The sequence below is a fragment of the Pan troglodytes genome, chromosome 9 (genome assembly GCF_028858775.2).
Source record: "Pan troglodytes isolate AG18354 chromosome 9, NHGRI_mPanTro3-v2.0_pri, whole genome shotgun sequence".
NCBI lineage: Eukaryota > Metazoa > Chordata > Mammalia > Primates > Hominidae > Pan > Pan troglodytes.
This window is the reverse complement of record NC_072407.2, coordinates 69,795,968-69,812,311: the sequence shown is the minus strand read 5'-3', so window position 1 is coordinate 69,812,311 and position 16,344 is coordinate 69,795,968. Positions and strand designations below refer to the sequence as shown.

The 16,344-nt window shown below is 53.5% G+C and overlaps 1 protein-coding gene across 2 annotated transcripts; it reads right to left on the bottom strand.

The window, feature by feature from the left end:
- Positions 1 to 488: 488 nt before the first annotated feature.
- On the bottom strand, positions 489 to 14,819 carry AIP (aryl hydrocarbon receptor interacting protein). 2 transcript variants are annotated; one of them, XM_508597.9, is made up of 7 exons: positions 14,544 to 14,819; positions 8,347 to 8,811; positions 4,428 to 4,607; positions 2,141 to 2,329; positions 1,378 to 1,554; positions 1,135 to 1,276; positions 489 to 804 (listed from the first exon to the last, which is right to left on the bottom strand). In XM_508597.9, exons 2-7 carry the CDS (start codon positions 8,443 to 8,445, stop codon positions 599 to 601), a joined length of 993 nt encoding a protein of 330 aa, XP_508597.1. In that variant the 5' UTR covers positions 8,446 to 8,811; positions 14,544 to 14,819; the 3' UTR covers positions 489 to 598. The 2 variants fall into 2 exon arrangements, with proteins under 2 accessions (XP_508597.1, XP_016776861.1); XM_016921372.4 differs by lacking the exon at positions 14,544 to 14,819 and having other exon boundaries at positions 588 to 804; positions 1,143 to 1,276; positions 8,347 to 8,578.
- Positions 14,820 to 16,344: the final 1,525 nt, after the last annotated feature.

The window sequence follows — 16,344 nt, the reverse complement described above, 5'->3', positions numbered from 1 at the left end:
ATGTCACAGGCAAGTCAGGATGGGGGCCTGGGCCTCAAAAGGTTTCACGAAGCGCTCGGCCCTCTCCTCTTTCTGGACAGTCAGCCCACCCCAGCCCAACCCGGCTCACCTCAGCCCCAGCGTAGCTTCTCATGGAAACCCTGCCCCCAGACACCAAGGCCAGGAGACCATAGGATCCGAGGCTGGAGGGGGAGGGCAGCACCAGGAGACTACCTCCCTCAGGTGCCCAGCTACCTAGCTTGTACCCACTTCATCTCCCCCTTAAGACTGGGGGCTCCTGGGGTGCCCCAGCCCTGGCCAGCGAGAGACACTTCCTTGGTGAAAGAGCTCATCATAATTTCTCTAACAGGGACACCGGAGCCTCAGAGCTGGTGGGTGGAGGGGCTAGGATTTGAACCCTGATTCTTTGCCTCCCAACAGCCACCCAAGTACCAGGAATGCCAGGTGATGACCCGGCTCTCCCAGTGGAGCAGCTCAGCAGACTCAGAGAGAGATAAATAAAGGCCTTTATATACACAGAAGCAAGATGCAGCACGGGCAGGGGGGCTGGCAGCTGCAGCAGTGGGCTTGGCAGGTAAGGCAGGGCCAAGTGCTCCTGTCAATGGGAGAAGATCCCCCGGAACCGGGCTTTGTCCTCTTCATCCTTCTGCCGGATCCGTGCCTCCAGGGCCCGCAGCTCTCGGCTCACCACGGGCGCCAGGGCTGGGTCCAGCTCCAGCACTTTGGCAAAGTCAGCCTGGGCCTCCTGGGCATTCCACACGGCCGCGTGGGCCTTGCCCCGCTTGAAGTAGGCCTTGACGTTGTCTGCAGGGGAGGCCAGTGGGCAGTGGGCATGCAAGGGCATGAGGGTGGATCCTGGCCAGCTGCCTGCCCTCACGTCTCCTGGCACCATGGGCCCACAGGGGAGAGAGAGCCCTCCCTGACCTGAGGATGCCACCCCACCCCCAATACACCATTCATGCTTCATTGGCACAATGGGGCCCACAGCCCTGCCGAGTAGAGGCATTTAGTCAGGCCCCCGTGGGAGCTCAGAATGGGGGTTGTGAAAGGCTAGGTCTTGACCCCAGCAGTGACAGGAGAAAGGCCACTCTCTGACCACTCGCAGCCCCCGGCAGCCCAGGGCCCGGTGCTCACCGTCGTACTTGTTGAGGATGGAAGAGCAGTGGTCCAGCACCTCGTAGTACTCCTCGACCACCAGCTTGCACTGGCAGTAGTTGAGCAGCAGCGGCGTGATCTGCTGGTCCAGCTGGATCCATTCAGGGGACCCAGGCTGTTCCTGGGAGCATGGGGGCAGGGAGCGGGGAGAAGCTGTAGACCTGGGCCCCCTGGCTCCACACCCCCCTCCATCCATCCTCCCCCTCAGCCTCCAGGCAGCACCTTCATCTGCAGGTTCTTGAGGCAGGCAATGGCATCGTAGTACTTGGCAGCAGCCTCCTTCACATGCCCCTCGCGGTACAACCGGTTGCCCTCCTGGTGGATAAGTGGCACTGCCTTTGTCTTCTCTTCGTCTGTCATGGCCCATGGGTCCTGCTGGTATGTGCCAGGGCTCTCCACCTGCAGGGCATGGGGCATATCACAGCGGGGCTCGGGGACACCACAGCTGCATCCGTCAGCAGCAGACCTGACCCACATCTGGGCTGGCTGGGCCCCCAGACATCACACACCAGCAGCAGAGCTACTTGTCACTCAAAAAGCATCAAACAAACATCGATGTCACATCTCCTGTGTGCCCAGCACTGTGCCAAGTGCTAAGAATAGAACAGTGAACAAGACGGTGAAAAGCCCTGCCCTTGCAGAGATCATGGTGCATGGCAGGTTCCCTAAATGGACAAGGAAATCCATGAATTCCAAGGGACTTCAAGGTGCGGCAGAGGCTATAAAGGAAATGAGCTGCTGTGAGACAGAGAATGAGGAGACCGGGTGGACAGGGCCGGTTTCCTGGAGGAGGTGACATTTGAGATGTGAAGGAGGAGGAAAGGAGACCCAGGGTACTGCCAAGGGTCCTGCACAGGTTTTCTTGTCCCTGTCCGCTCCCCCAGCAGTCCACCTGCGGATCCCACCACCCCTGGATGGACAGGCCAGCGCCGCCCTGAGGCTGGGCAGTGGGGGCCTGGTGAGACCAGGCGCGGTGGCCCCTCACCTTCAGCATCTCCATGTGGAAGATGAGGGGCTGGGGGTTCTGCTGCAGGGCGTCCAGGTCAGCATGGCCCAGGGAGCTGTGTTCACGCATCTGTGCAACACCGCAGCAGTGCCGCTGGCCCTCCAGGGGGTCCTTGCCCACCGCGATGTTGCGGAGACTCTTGGCCACCAGCGGGTACAGGACCACATGCTGCGGGAAGGCAAGGGCGCCGGGGGCTCTGTCACCGTGGGCTGGCTGGTCACCGGGTCCACAAGGCCCAGCCCCCTTCCCCACCACCATCTGAGAACAAACACCAAGGCCCAGAGAGTGACAACTGGGACCCTACTCCGTTTAAGCACAGGAGGCTTTTAATTCAGGACTCCTCCAGTCGCTCAGCCCTCTCTCCTGGTGAAGCCCCAGCTTCTGCCACATTCTCTGGCCACCAAACAGAGCACCTAACCCCCTCCTCACCCCCACCACAGACACATGCCTACCATCAACCCCTGTCTCCCTGGTCCTTACAGGCCCAGTAGAATTCTTACCTCCTCTCCCTCCAGAGGATAAGGCCCTTTGCTGGACTATGCAAAGAACTGGGGCCCCCCACATTCTGTTCCCAGCAGCTCCTCCTTCTGCCCCACCCACACCCCACTGAGGGCCTACCTCAGAGCCGGGCCCAGGCCAGCCACTTCAAAATCCTCAGGGAGGCCGGATGTGGTGGCTCACGCCTGTAATCCTAGCACTTTGGGAGGCCAAGGCGGGCGGATCACCTGAGGTCAGGAGTTCAAGACCAGCCTGACCAACATGGTGAAACCGCGTCTCTGCTAAAATACAAAAATTAGCCGGGCACGATGGCAGGTGCCTGTAATCCCAGCTACTCAGGCAGCTAAGGCAGAGAATCAGTTGAACCCAGGAGATGGTGGTTGCAGTGAGCTAAGATCACGCCACTGCACTCCAGCCTGGGCAACAGAGTGAGACTTAGTCAAAAAAAAAAAAAAAAAAACCCACAGGGAGACAGGCATAGGGGACCTAGCTTCTAATCTCTTGCTTGGCAAAGCTGCTAGGCTGGTGGGAACCAGATAACCAGATTCCTCCTACCCGGGTCCTCCCCACTCCTCCCACTGCCCTGTTGTCTGGACAGGGGCTGACTGCCGGGCTGCCATCAGCGGGCATTTCCTGAGTCTTGGCTCTGGACTGGCTCGCGCTGGGCATCCCAAAGCTAGAAGTAAACAGGCCAGATCCCTGCTCTGCAATAGCCTAGGACAAGGCAGAAGAGCAGATCCTGGCCATGCAGGGCATGAGGGTTGGAGGACCCAAACGTGGGAGTTGAGCCAACCACTAGCAGTCAGGGAGGGCTTCCTAGAGGTGGTGACCCAGGAATAAGCTTTGAAGGAAGAGGGAAGATCTTGGCTAAGAAGGGGAATGGAAAGGAAAAGCAGGGAGGTTGAGTAAGAGGGTGAGACGGCAGGGGCCAGCCCCCAAAAAGCTATGTGAGCAGCTATAGCTTATACGGTTTAAGTCCTCACTTAATGTCCTAAGTAGGTTCTTGGAAACTGTGACTGTAGGCGAAACAATACATAACGAAACCAATTTTTCTTCTCATCAATGTTCTAACAAAATTTTGCTGAGAGAAATGACGGTGGCTGAGAAAAAACCTGATGTATGTTTTTTCTCTTAGTCACAGTTTCCAAGAATGTATCAGCAACATGAAGTGAGGACCCACTGTGCTCTATCCTTACAGTGACCAGGAGTCATAGAGGTTTGAAACAAAGGGATGTACAGGTCGTTTGCATTTGAGAACGAGTCCCCTGGCCTCAGTCTGGCTAATAGGGGAAGGCGGAATGGAGGCCAGGACGCCATCAGCAGGCTGGTGTGGTGGTCTGGAAAGAGTGGGTGGGCCGGGCGCGGTGGCTCACGCCTGTAATCCCAGCACTTTGGGAGGCCAAGGCGGGTGGATCACCTGAGGTCAGGTGTTCAAGACCAGCCTGGCCAACATGGTGAAACCCTGTCTCTACTAAAAATACAAAAATTAGCCGGGCATCATGGCGGGTGTTTGTAATCCCAGCTACTCGGGAGGCTGAGGCAGAAGAATCGCTTGAACCCAGGAGGTGGAGGGTGCAGTGAGCTGAGATCGTACCACTGCACTCCAGCCTGGGCGACAGAGCAAGACTCCATCTCAAAAAAAAAAAAAAAAAGAAAGAAAGAGCGGGTGGCAGTCTAGCAGAGGGTGGAGGGAGGAGGAGCCCTGGGGATAGGGAATAGGAATAGGGCTTGGCTGGACAGTCACCGCAGACAGGTACAGGACAGACACCTTGATGTCACAGAGGAACTGGGCAATCTCCCCTTCTCGCATGGTGCACACGATGGTCTCCCACACGGGCAGCTTGAACTTCTTGCCAATGATGAGCTCCATGGGCTTGCCACGAGCCCGGCTGTCGTCCAGCACGGTGCCCTCGTCGTCACTGTGCAGCGTCCGGTAGTGGAACGTGGCCTGTGGGCCACATGTGAGGTCAGGCAAAGGCACAAACCCTCACCCTGACCCCCAAGGAGAAGTCCAGTCCCCGGCCTGCAGACAGCATAAGGGACGGGGCTTCCCCGGGGACACCACCTGACCTTACACCTGGCTTCATCCTCCCACGCTGGTGAGAAAACAAAGCCACAAGGAGGGGAGGAATAGGCCCAAGCCACACGGCTAGTGGGTGGCTGAGTGGGAACAAGAGTCCAAGCAGTCTGACTCCAGTCATTCCTCAACACATATTTACTAAGCACCTACTATGTGCCCAAGCTCTGTGCTAGACACCAGAACATGGCAGCAAGCAAAACACAAAAAAGTCCCTGCCCCCCTGGAGCTCACATGGCGCTTCTAGAGGGAGGAGATGGGCATCAAACAAAACAATATGTCATGGCAGGTGAAGCCACGTGCTTGGGAAACAGCAGGGCAAGAGGGTTGGGGCTGGATTAAACAGAGTGGGGGGTTGGGGAGTAAGGAAGAAAGCAAGCCAAGTGGACCCTGGGATAGGAACTTTCTAGGCCAAAAGAACAGCATGTGTAAAAAAGCCTTGCAGTGGGACAATGTGATATGGAAGTGCTGGGAAGGGAGGAGCATGGTCCTGTTAAATAATATGGAAGGGGAGAAGGGAAGTGCTGGGTAGAGGAGGGCGTGGTCCCTGGGTAGGGTTCCACCCCCACGGACCTAGGTGAGAACAGGCATTTCCTGCTAAAATGTTGCATTTCCTAAGACCACCCTGGCCTGCCACACCCCTATCCTGTGCCTATAAAAACCCAACACCCCCTAGGGGGCAGACCCACAGGCAGCCAGATGTCAGAGAAGCCCATCAGCAGAAGACGACACGAGCTCCTGGTCATTGAGAGGATGTTAGGGGAGCAAGCAGCAGAAGATCACACTGATAGGCACCTGCACACTGGCAGGTCATCAACTGGCAGGAAGAGGCGGAGTTTGGCTGGGGCAGTCAGAGGAGAGGTGGGGCCACCAAGTGGCCCAACCCCAGGGGAAGACCATCTCCAAGGCGGGTGGATCACCTGAGGTCAGGAGTTCAAGACCAGCCTGGCCAATGTGGCAAAACCCCGTCTCTACTAAAAATACAAAAATTAGCTGGCCATGATGGCGGGTGCCTGTAATCCCAGCTACTTGGGAGGCTGAGGCAGGAGAATCACTTGAACCCAGAAGGTGGAGGTTGCAGTGAACCGAGATCATGCCACTGCACTCCAGCTTGGGCAATAGAGCAAGACTCCGTCTCAAAAAAAAAAAAAAAAGGTGTTTGAAACCAGCTTGGCCAACATGGTAAAAGCCCATCTCTACTAAAAACATTTTTAAAAATTTGCCGGGCCTGGTGTCGGGCACATGTAATCTCAGCTACTTGGGAGGCTGAGGCAGGAGAATTGCTTGAACCTGGGAGGCAGAGATTGTGCCATTGCACTCCAGCCTGGGCAACAAGAGTGAAACTCCATCTCAGAAAAAAAAAATAAATAATAAAAATAAATTTGCAATCATTCTCCAAGCCCACAAGTGATCTAATTCTCCAGTACTCCAGTACATCAAGGCAAGAAAACCCCAGACTACAGAAAGCCCTCTGTCCTTGTGATAAGGAAGGGGGTCTAATTGAGCTGGTTAACACAAGCCTCCCATAGACAAACTAAAAGAGCACCCTAGAACACACGGAGCTGTAAATATTCACCCCTAGACACTGCCATGAGGTCGGAGCCCACAGCCTGCCCATCTGTATGCTCCCCCAGAGGTCTGAGCAGCGGGGCACTGAAGAAGCGAGCCACTCCCCCATCGCACGCCCTGCGAGGGAGACAAGGGAACTTCCCGTTTCAAATGCATGATGTGTTCAAGAGCAGCAATGCCAGTGTGGCAGAGCAGAGTGAAGGAGGGGGTGGGGTACACCACAGGGTCAGCAGGGGAGCTCACCCAGGTCAGTAGGGGTGGACCTCACAGGGCCTGTAGGCTATGGTGAGGCCTCTGTTTTTTACTCTGTGATGGAAGCCACTGAGTGGCTCCGAGCAAAAAAGGAATTGAATCTGGCATGGGTTCGGCTGCTGGGACGAGAACAGACCACAGAGGGACAAAAGAGGCAGGAGAGTTAGAGGTCGCTGCAGTAACCCAGGCTGGAGATGAGGATGGCCTGGACCCAAGCAGTGATGGCAGAAGTGGTGAGAACTCAGATCCTGGCTGGATATTGAGGATGTGATGTGGGATGTGAGACTGGGAGGACCACAGAGATGCTAAGGTTTTTGCCCTGAACAACGGGAAGGTTGTTGGTTCCCCTGACACGGAGAAGCCTCAGGTGGAGCAGGTTAAGTGTGAGTTGCCAACCAGGCTTCCAGGTGGAGATGGTGAGTAGGGAGCTGTATATCAGGTTTAAGAGACAGTTAATGACTGGAGAGCTGCATCTGGGAGTAATCCGGGCAGGGAGAGTTTTTAGAGATAACACTGGGGGTGGGTGCAGAGAAAAGAGGTTTGGAGATTGAACTCTCGACAGGATATGGTTAGAGGAGCCCACGCTCTTAACTGCCGCACCATGCTGCATCTCTGAAGTCAGTTTCCACATCGGTAAAACGGAATCAACAACAGTACCTATCTCACATTGTAGGAAATAAACGTGTGAAGCATGTAGCACAATGTTCGAATAGTGAGCACTCAATCAGTGCTGGCGATTGGTTATTTAACACCACCTGTTTCTGATCTTGGGGTGCCATTGTTCACATCTCTCCTTCTGATGTCTGTTCCATCCAGGATCTCCCTTGCCAGCCCCTTCTTCCAACGCCACCAACCCCCCAGCACACGGGGGCATGAACCCACACCACACATCCTGTCTCTTCTTAGAGAAGATATCTTTTCATACAGCGGATCACTCCAGCCATGCAGCTCCCCTCTGCTCTCAGAGCACTTATACTGCACTGGGCTAGGATGCTTAGCTGCCCGATTCGGCACGGTGCTGGCCAGGGGGCATGTGCTCATATGCTCAATGTGCATGTCCTGCCTGACTGCTCTGCTGGGCACAGGGGCTGCCCCTGGGAGGTTCCCTACTCTGCAAACAAGTGGCAGCTGGGAAAAGCACTCCGGGAGGAGGCAACTGCAGGAGAAGCAGGGAAGCCTGGAGTTGTAGGTTGGGGGAGAAGGGGGCAGAGGGGCTGGATCTGGGGGCCTGGCAAAAAGGAGAAAAGTGGGAGGTTCTTTACTTCCCAGCCCTCATCTGTCCCAAACAAGCCCCTAGTGCAGCAGGAAGGCTGCTAAAGAGTCCCTGTCTGGGAGACCTGACCTCTGGGCCCGTTCTCCGGCTTTGCACGTCCCAGGGTCTTGGTTTTCCACTCTAAACAGCGGCAGCTGGTCTAAGTGTTTTCAGAAGGCCCTTCCATCTACAAAGGATCATGAGCCTTGAAACCCAGATACCCGAGGACCACTCCCGGCCCTGGGTTTCCGCCAGCGTGGGGTCTGCCCAAGCACTGAGATCAACCCCCAACCCGCTTGTGATGACTGACGGCCTCCCCCACCAATGCTGCTACAAGGCCGAGCCAGGGGGCGGGGCAGACAGGCCCGAATTCACCCCCTACTTAAATTCAGCCCAATCAGCGTCGAGTTCTGCATGTGAGCGGTAGGGTCAGTGGACGCTGCCCTCTGGGCATGCGCAACCTCTCGCCTAAGGCCTCCTCCCGCCTCGCATGCGCACCACGCCGCAGAGGGGGAGAAGGGTAGGGTAGACACGAACCTTGGTCCCATCCTGAAAGTCCGGGAGCTCTCCTCGGCCTTCCTGTATCACACGTTTTTGGATCCCGTCCTCCCGGAGTCTTGCGATGATATCCGCCATCCTCCTTCCCCGCTGCTCCCTTTCGGCAACTTCCGGACTCGGTCGGTAGCTTCCGGACTTGCTTCGGCAACTCCTAGCACCTCGGCAGCTTCCGAGCTAGCGCCATTTTGGTTGAGGGCAGAAGCCAAAAGGGACTGAGCGTGGAAACGGATGGTGATTGGTTCTCTGCGCTGGGGCTGAGTGCGCGCGTCTGCTCGGGGGCGGAGCCTAGGAATGTCTCGGGGCTGGACCCCAGCCTGTCAAGGAGGAAGGGTCGGGGTCCGCGGGCCGGGCGGGACGAGGACGTCCCTAACAATTGTCATTGAATTGAGTGGGACTGCGGCCGTGTGGCACTTTGTTTGAAGTTGTGGATGGAATATAACAGCACTGCAGAGTTAGGAAAATGAAAAAAAAAAAAAAACACCCGTAAGCCACACCCTCAAAGTGTTATGATTTTTGTGTATTTTCTTCCGGCTTTTTCTCTTTCGCATATCTAGTATGATTGTCGGGACTCTTGCATCCTGGATCTTCCTCTTTCAAAAAATAAAAAGAGGAAGAGGGAAAGAAAGGTGGAGAAGGAGACCAAGAGAGCCCATTGCGGGGTCGGAAATGAGTCATAGTTGTGCCCAATTAATATTAGGGAATAATCGATGAATGATAGAAATGAGGTACTTTAGCGCCGGGCGCGGTGGCTCATGCCTGTAACCCCACCACTTTGGGAGGCCGAGGCGAGAGGATCGCTTGAGCCCAGGAGTTCGAGGCTGCAGTGGGCCGTGTTCGTGCCACTGCACTCCAGGCTAGCCGACAGAGCAAGATGCTGTCTCAAAACAAAACAAAAAAATAAAATTAAATTAAAAGAAAAGAAAAAAGAGAAATGAGGTACTTTGGGGCTAAAACAACTTTTGTTTTTCTTTTTTTGAGACGGAGTCTCGCTCTGTCACCCACGCTGGAGTGCAGTGGCACAATTTCAGCTCACTGCAAGCTCTGCCTCCCGGGTTCACGCCATTCTCCTGCCTCAGCCTCCCGAGCAGCTGGGACTACAGGCGCCCACCACCATGCCCGGCTAATTTTTTGTATTTTTAGTAGAGACAGGGTTTCACCGTGTTAGCCAGGATGGTCTCAATCTCCGGACCTCGTGATCCGCCCACCTCGGCCTCCCAAAGTGCTGGGATTACAGGCGTGAGCCACAGCACCCAGCTGATATGAAACATTCTAAATAAAATACTAGGCTAATTGAATTCACTAATGTCATGTAAAAATGCATCAATATGGGGCAGGTGTGGTGGCTTATGCCTCTAATACCAGCACTTTGGGAGGCCAAGGCAGGTGGATCTCCTGGATCTCCTTGAGCTCACAAGTTCAAGACCAGCCTGGACAACATGGCAAAATACCATCTTCACCAAAAATACAAAAAATTAGGTGGTGTGGTGGTGCACGCCTGTGGTCCCAGCTACTCAGCAGGCTGAGGCTGGAGGATTGCTTGAGCCCAGGAGATGGAGGTTGTAGTGAGCCAAGATCGCACCACTGCACTCCAGCCTGGGTGATAGAGTGAGACCCCATCTCAAAAAAAAAAAAAAAAAGGCATCAATATGCTAAGTGAAATAACAGTCACCAGTCACATACAGGAAAATACTGTATTATTCCACTTATGTAAGGTACCTAGAGTAGTCAGATTCACAAAGACAGAAAGCAGGGCCGGGCGCGGTGGCTCACACCTGTAATCCCAGCACTTTTGGAGGCCAAGGCAGGCAGATCACCTGAGGTCAGGAGTTTGAGACCAGCCTGGCCAACATGGAGAAGCCCCATCTCTACGAAAAATACAAAAATTAGCTGGGTATGGTGGCACGTGCCTGTAATCCCAGCTACTCGGGAGGCTAAGGCAGGAGAATCGCTTGAACCCAGGAGGCAGAAGTTGCATTGAACCAAGATCGCGCCACTGCACTCCAGCCTGGGCGACAGAGCAAGACTCCATCTCAAAAAAAAAAAAAAAGACAGCAGAATGGTGATTGCCAAGGGCTGGGGGTAGGGGGGTGGGAAATGGAGACTTGTTCTTTGATGAGTGTAGAATTTGTTTTGAAAGACGAAACTGTTCTGGAAATTGGTTGCATAACAGTGTGCATATACTTAACGCCACTGAGTATACACTTCAAAACAGTTGAGATGGTAAATTTTATGTTATGTGTATTTTACCACAATTAAGAATAATTTTTTTGCCGGGCGTGGTGGCTCACACCTGTAATCCCGGCTCTTTGGGAGGCTGAGGCAGGTGGATCACCTCAGGTCAGAAGTTCAAGACCAGCCTGGTCAACATGGTGAAACCCCGTCTCTACTAAATATACAAAAATTAGCCAGGCATGGTGGCGAGCACCTATAATCCCAGCTACTCAGGAGGCTGAGGCAGGAGAATCACTTGAACCCGGGAGGCAGAGGTTGCAGTGAGCCGAGATTGCGCCATTGCACTCCAGCCTGGGCAACAAGAGCAAAACTTCATTCCGAAAAAAAAAAAAAGAAGAATTTTTTTTTCCGGGCTGGCACGGTGGCTCACGCCTGTAATCCCAGCACTTTGGGAGGCCGAGGCGGGCAGATCACGAGGTCAAGAGATCAAGACCAGCCTGACCAACATGGTGAAACCCCGTCTCTACTAAAAATATAAAAATTAGCCAGGCGTGGTGGCAGGTGCCTGTAATCCCAGCTACTCAGGGAGACCGAGGCAGGAGAATCACTTGAACCCAGGAGGTGGAGGTTACAGTGAGCCGAGATCACACCACTGCACTCCAGCCTGATGACAGATCGAGACTGTCTCAAAAAAAAAAATAAAAATTTTTTTTCCAAAGAAAATGCATGAAGATCAAGTAGAGTTTATTCCAAGAATGTAAGAATGATTCAACATTATAAACATCTATTACTGTAATTCACCACGTCGGTTAACTAAAGGAGAAAATGCATATGGTTATCTCAAAATATGCATAAAAAGCATTTTATGAACTTCTGTGACTATGATAAAAACTCACAGTTAGGAACAAAGAGGAATTTTCTCAGGTTGATAAAAGCTGCATACAATTAAGTATGATGGAATAAGTATCCACAATTTCTTCAAGATCAGGAACAAGGCAATAATGCTCTCTAGGAATGATGCTGATCAGTAAGTGTTAGAAGTCCTGCCTAGAATCCCAGCACTTTGGGAGGCTGAGGCAGGAGGATGGCTTGAGCCCATGAGTAACAACTTGGGCAAGATAGCAAGACCCAGTCTTTACAAAAAGAAAAAAAGAAAGAAAATTAGCTGGGCCTAGTGGCACATGCCTGTAGTCCCAGCTACTAAAGAGGCTGAGGCAGGACGATCCCTTGAGCCCAGGAGATCGAGGCTGCAATGAGCTATGATCTCACCACTGCACTCCAGCCTGCACAACAGAGCAAGACCCTATATCCAAAAAAATAAAAGAAATTTAATTTTTTTTAAAAAAAGAAGTCCTGGTCAAAACAATAAGCCAAGAAAAAGAAACGAGAGTAAACTGTCATTGTTGGCAGATTATATCAGTATAGAAAATCCAACATAATCTATAGACTGCTTTAACAAATTAGAAGGCCAGGCATGGTGGCTCATGCCTATAATCCCAACACTTTTAGAAGTCAAGGCAGGAGGATTACTCGAGGCCAGGAGTTCGACACCAGCCTGAGCAACATAGCGAGACCCTGTCTCTACAAATAAATCAAAAAATGTAGTTGGGCATGGTACCACGCGCTTGTGGTTCTAGCTACTTGGGAGGCAGGAGGATCCCTTGAGCCCATGAGGCTGAGGCTGCAGTGAGCCATGATCAGACCACTGCACTCCACCCTGGGCGACAGAGTGAGACCCTATCTCAAAAACGGAAACAAAAAACCCAGAGTTCAGCAATGTTACAGGGATTTAAAAAAAAAAAAAAAAAAAAAAAGCGGCCGGGCGCAGTGGCTCACACCTGTAATCCCAGCAGTTTAAGAGGCTGAGGTGGGCGGGTCACCTGAGGTCAGGAGTTCAAGACCAGCCTGGTCAACATCGTGGAACCCCCGTGTCTACTAAAAATACAAAAATTAGCTGGGTGTGGTGGCGGGTGCCTGTAATCCCAGCTACTCGGGAGGCTGAGACAGGAGAATCGCTTGAACCCAGGAGGCGGAGGTTGCAGTAAGCCGAGGTTGTGCCACTGCACTCCAGCCTGGGCAAGAAAGAGCGAAACTCCGTCTCCAAAAAAAAAAAGCTAACAAAAATTAATAGTACTCTTCACACCAGCAATAAGCAACTGAAAAGTATAATAGAATATAAAGGGCCAGGCATGGTAGCTGACACCTGTAATCCCAGCACTTCGGGAGGCTGAGGCAGGCAGATCACTTGAGGTCAGGAGTTCAAGACCAGCTTGGCCAACATGGTGGAACCCCATCTCTACTAAAAATACAAAAATTAGCCAGGCATGGTGGCACATGCCTATAATCCCAGCTACTCGGGAGGCTGAGGCAGGAGAATAGCTTGAACCTGGAAGGCGGAGGCTGCAGTGAGCCATAATCACACCACTTCACTCCAGCCTGGACGACGGAGTGAGACTCCAACTCAAAGAGAAAAAAAAGGGAGAGACTAAAGTATCATTCACAACAGCAATAAAACCCATGAAGTAGGAAATACAAACACAACTCAAAACTTTTTGAAGAAAAACACATTTTTTTTTTTTTTTTTTTTTTTTTTTTTGAGATGGAGGCTTGCTCTGTCGCCAGGCTGGAATGCAGTGGCACGATCTCGGCTCACTGCAACCTCTGCCTCCAGGGTTCAAGTAATTCTCCTGCCTCAGCCTCCCAAGTAGCTTGGACTACAGGTGCCCGCCAACATTCCCAGCTAATTTTTGTATTTTTAGTAGAGACAGGGTTTCACCATGTTGGCTAGGGTGGTCTCGAACTCCTGACCTCAGGTGATCCGCCTGCCTCGGCCTCCCAAAGTGCTGGGATTACAGGCATGAGACACTGTGCCCAGCCTGAAAAACAAGATTTTATAACACAAAAGAAGATCTCAATAACTGAAGAGACGTATCTTGTTAATAAATAGAACAACTCAACACAAAGATGTGATTTCTTCTGAAATTAATCTAGAAATTCAATGAAATCCAAATAGAAATCAGGATTTTTTCGCCCGGCCAGCCGCCCCGCCCGGGAGGTGAGGGGCGCCTCTGCCCGGCCACCCCTACTGGGAAGTGAGGAGCCCCTCTGCCCAACCAGCCGCCCCGTCCGGGAGGGAGGTGGGGGGGGTGTCAGCCCCCCGCCCGGCCAGCCGCCCCGTCCGGGAGGTGAGGGGCACCTCTGCCCGGCCGCCCCTACTGGGAAGTGAGGAGCCCCTCTGCCCGGCCACCACCCCGTCTGGGAGGTGTACCCAACAGCTCATTGAGAACGGGCCATGATGACAATGGCGGTTTTGTGGAATAGAAAGGGGGGAAAGGTGGGGAAAAGATTGAGAAATCGGATGGTTGCCGTGTCTGTGTAGAAAGAAGTAGACATGGGAGACTTTTCATTTTGTTCTGTACTAAGAAAAATTCTTCTGCCTTGGGATCCTGTTGATCTGTGACCTTACCCCCAACCCTGTGCTCTCTGAAACATGTGCTGTGTCCACTCAGGGTTAAATCGATTAAGGGCGGTGCAAGATATGCTTTGTTAAACAGATGCTTGAAGGCAGCATGCTCGTTAAGAGTCATCACCACTCCCTAATCTCAAGTACCCAGGGACACAAACACTGCGGAAGGCCGCAGGGTCCTCTGCCTAGGAAAACCAGAGACCTTTGTTCACTTGTTTATCTGCTGACCTTCCCTCCACTATTGTCCTATGACCCTACCAAATCCCCCTCTGCGAGAAACACCCAAGAATGATTAAAAAAAAAAAAGAAATTGGGAGGATTTTTTAAGAACTTGGAAAACATTTTTGTAACATTTCTATAAAAAATAAAGGTCCATGAAAAGCTAGGTCAAGTTTGAACAAGATGACCAAGGAGAAGGGGCTTGGTCTCTTGCATTAAACCACACCGAAAACCGTACAGACAAGGATAAGATACTGGTGAGAAATAGTGAAGTGGGTCAAAGTGTGTCTGGAATTGGTGGGTTCTTGGTCTCACTGACTTCAAGAACGAAGCTGCAGACCCTCGCGGTGTTACAGTTCTTAAAGGAGGCGTGCCCGGAGTTTGTTCCTTCTGATGTTCGGATATCTTCGGAGTTTCTTCCTTCTGGTGGGTTCAGGGTCTCGCTAGCTTCAGGAGTGAAGCTGCAGACCTTCGCCGTCAGTGTTACAGCTCACAAACGCAGTGTGGACCCAAAGTATGAGCAGCAGCAAGAGCTATTGCAAAGAGCAAAAGAACAAAGCTTCCACAGTGTGCAAAACCACCCGAGCCAGTTCCCACTGCTAGCTCGGGCAGCCTGCTTTTATTCTCTTATCTAGCCCCACCCACATCCTGCTGATTGGGCCACTTTACAGAGAGCCGATTGGTCCATTTTCCAGAGAGCTGATTGGTCCGTTTTGACAGGGTGCTGATTGGTGCGTTTACAATCCCTGAGCTAGACAAAAAAGTTCTCCACGTCCCCACTAGATTAGCTAGATACAGAGTATCCACACAAAGGTTCTCCAAGTCCCCACCAGAGCAGCTGGATACAGAGTGTCGACTGGTGCATTCACAAACCCTGAGCCAGACACAGGGTGCTGATTGGTGTGTTTACAAACCTTGAGCTAGATAAAGAATGCCCATTGGTGTATTTACAATCCCTTAGCTAGAGGTAAAGGTTCTCCAAGTCCCCACCAGACTCAGGAGCTCTGTTGGCTTCACCCAGTGGATCGCGCACCGTGGCTGCAGGTGGAGCTGCCTGCCAGTCCCGCACCGTGCGCCCGCACTCCTCAGCCCTTGGGTGGTCGATGGGACTGGGCGCCCTGGAGCAGGGGGCGGCGCTCGTCGCGGAGGCTCGGGCTGCGCGGGAGCCCACGGCGGGGCTGGGGGGAGGCTCAGGCATGGCGGGCTGCAGGTCCCGAGCCCTGCCCCGCGGGAAGGCAGCTAAGGCCCGGCGAGAAGTCGAGCACAGCAGCTGCTGGCCCAGGTGCTAAGCCCCTCACTGCCCAGGGCCGGCGGGCGGGCCGGCCGCTCCGAGTGCGGGGCCCGCCGAGCCCACGCCCACCCGGAACTCGCGCTGGCCCGCAAGCACGTCGCGCAGCCCCGGTTCCCGCCCGCGCTTCTCCCTCCAGACCTCCCCGCAAGCTGAGGGAGCCGGCTCCGGCCTTGGCCAGCCCAGAAAGGGGCTCCCACAGTGCAGCGGCGGGCTGAAGGGCTCCTCAAGCGCAGCCAGAGTGGGCACCAAGGCCGAGGAGGCGCCGAGAGCGAGCGAGGGCTGTGAGGGCTGCCAGCAGGCTGTCACCTCTCAAAAGGAACCAAAAAGAGAGCTTAGAACATACGTATGTGTGGGCAGCTCTACCAGTGCTGTATGATAAAGATGGCACCACAGTCCAGAGGGAAAAAGAACTGGTTGTTTGGAGCGGCCAGTGGTAGTGGCTCACACCTAATCCCAGTACTTTGGGAGGCCGGGGCAGGCAGATCACATGAGGTCAGGAGTGCAAGACCAGCCTGGCCAACATGGTGAAACCCCGTCTGTACTAAAAATATAAAAATTGGCCGGGCGCGGTGGCTCACGCCTGTAATCCCAGCACTTTGGGAGGCAGAGGCGGGCGGATCACGAGGTCAGGAGATCGAGACCATCCTGGCTAACACAGTGAAACCCCGTCTCTACTAAAAATACAAAAAATTAGCCGGGCGTGGTGGCGGGCGCCTGTAGTTCCAGCTACTCTGGAGGCTGAGGCAGGAGAATGGCGTGAACCCGGGAGGCGGAGCTTGCAGTAAGCCGAGATTGCGCCACTGCACTCCAGCCTGGGCGACAGAGCGAG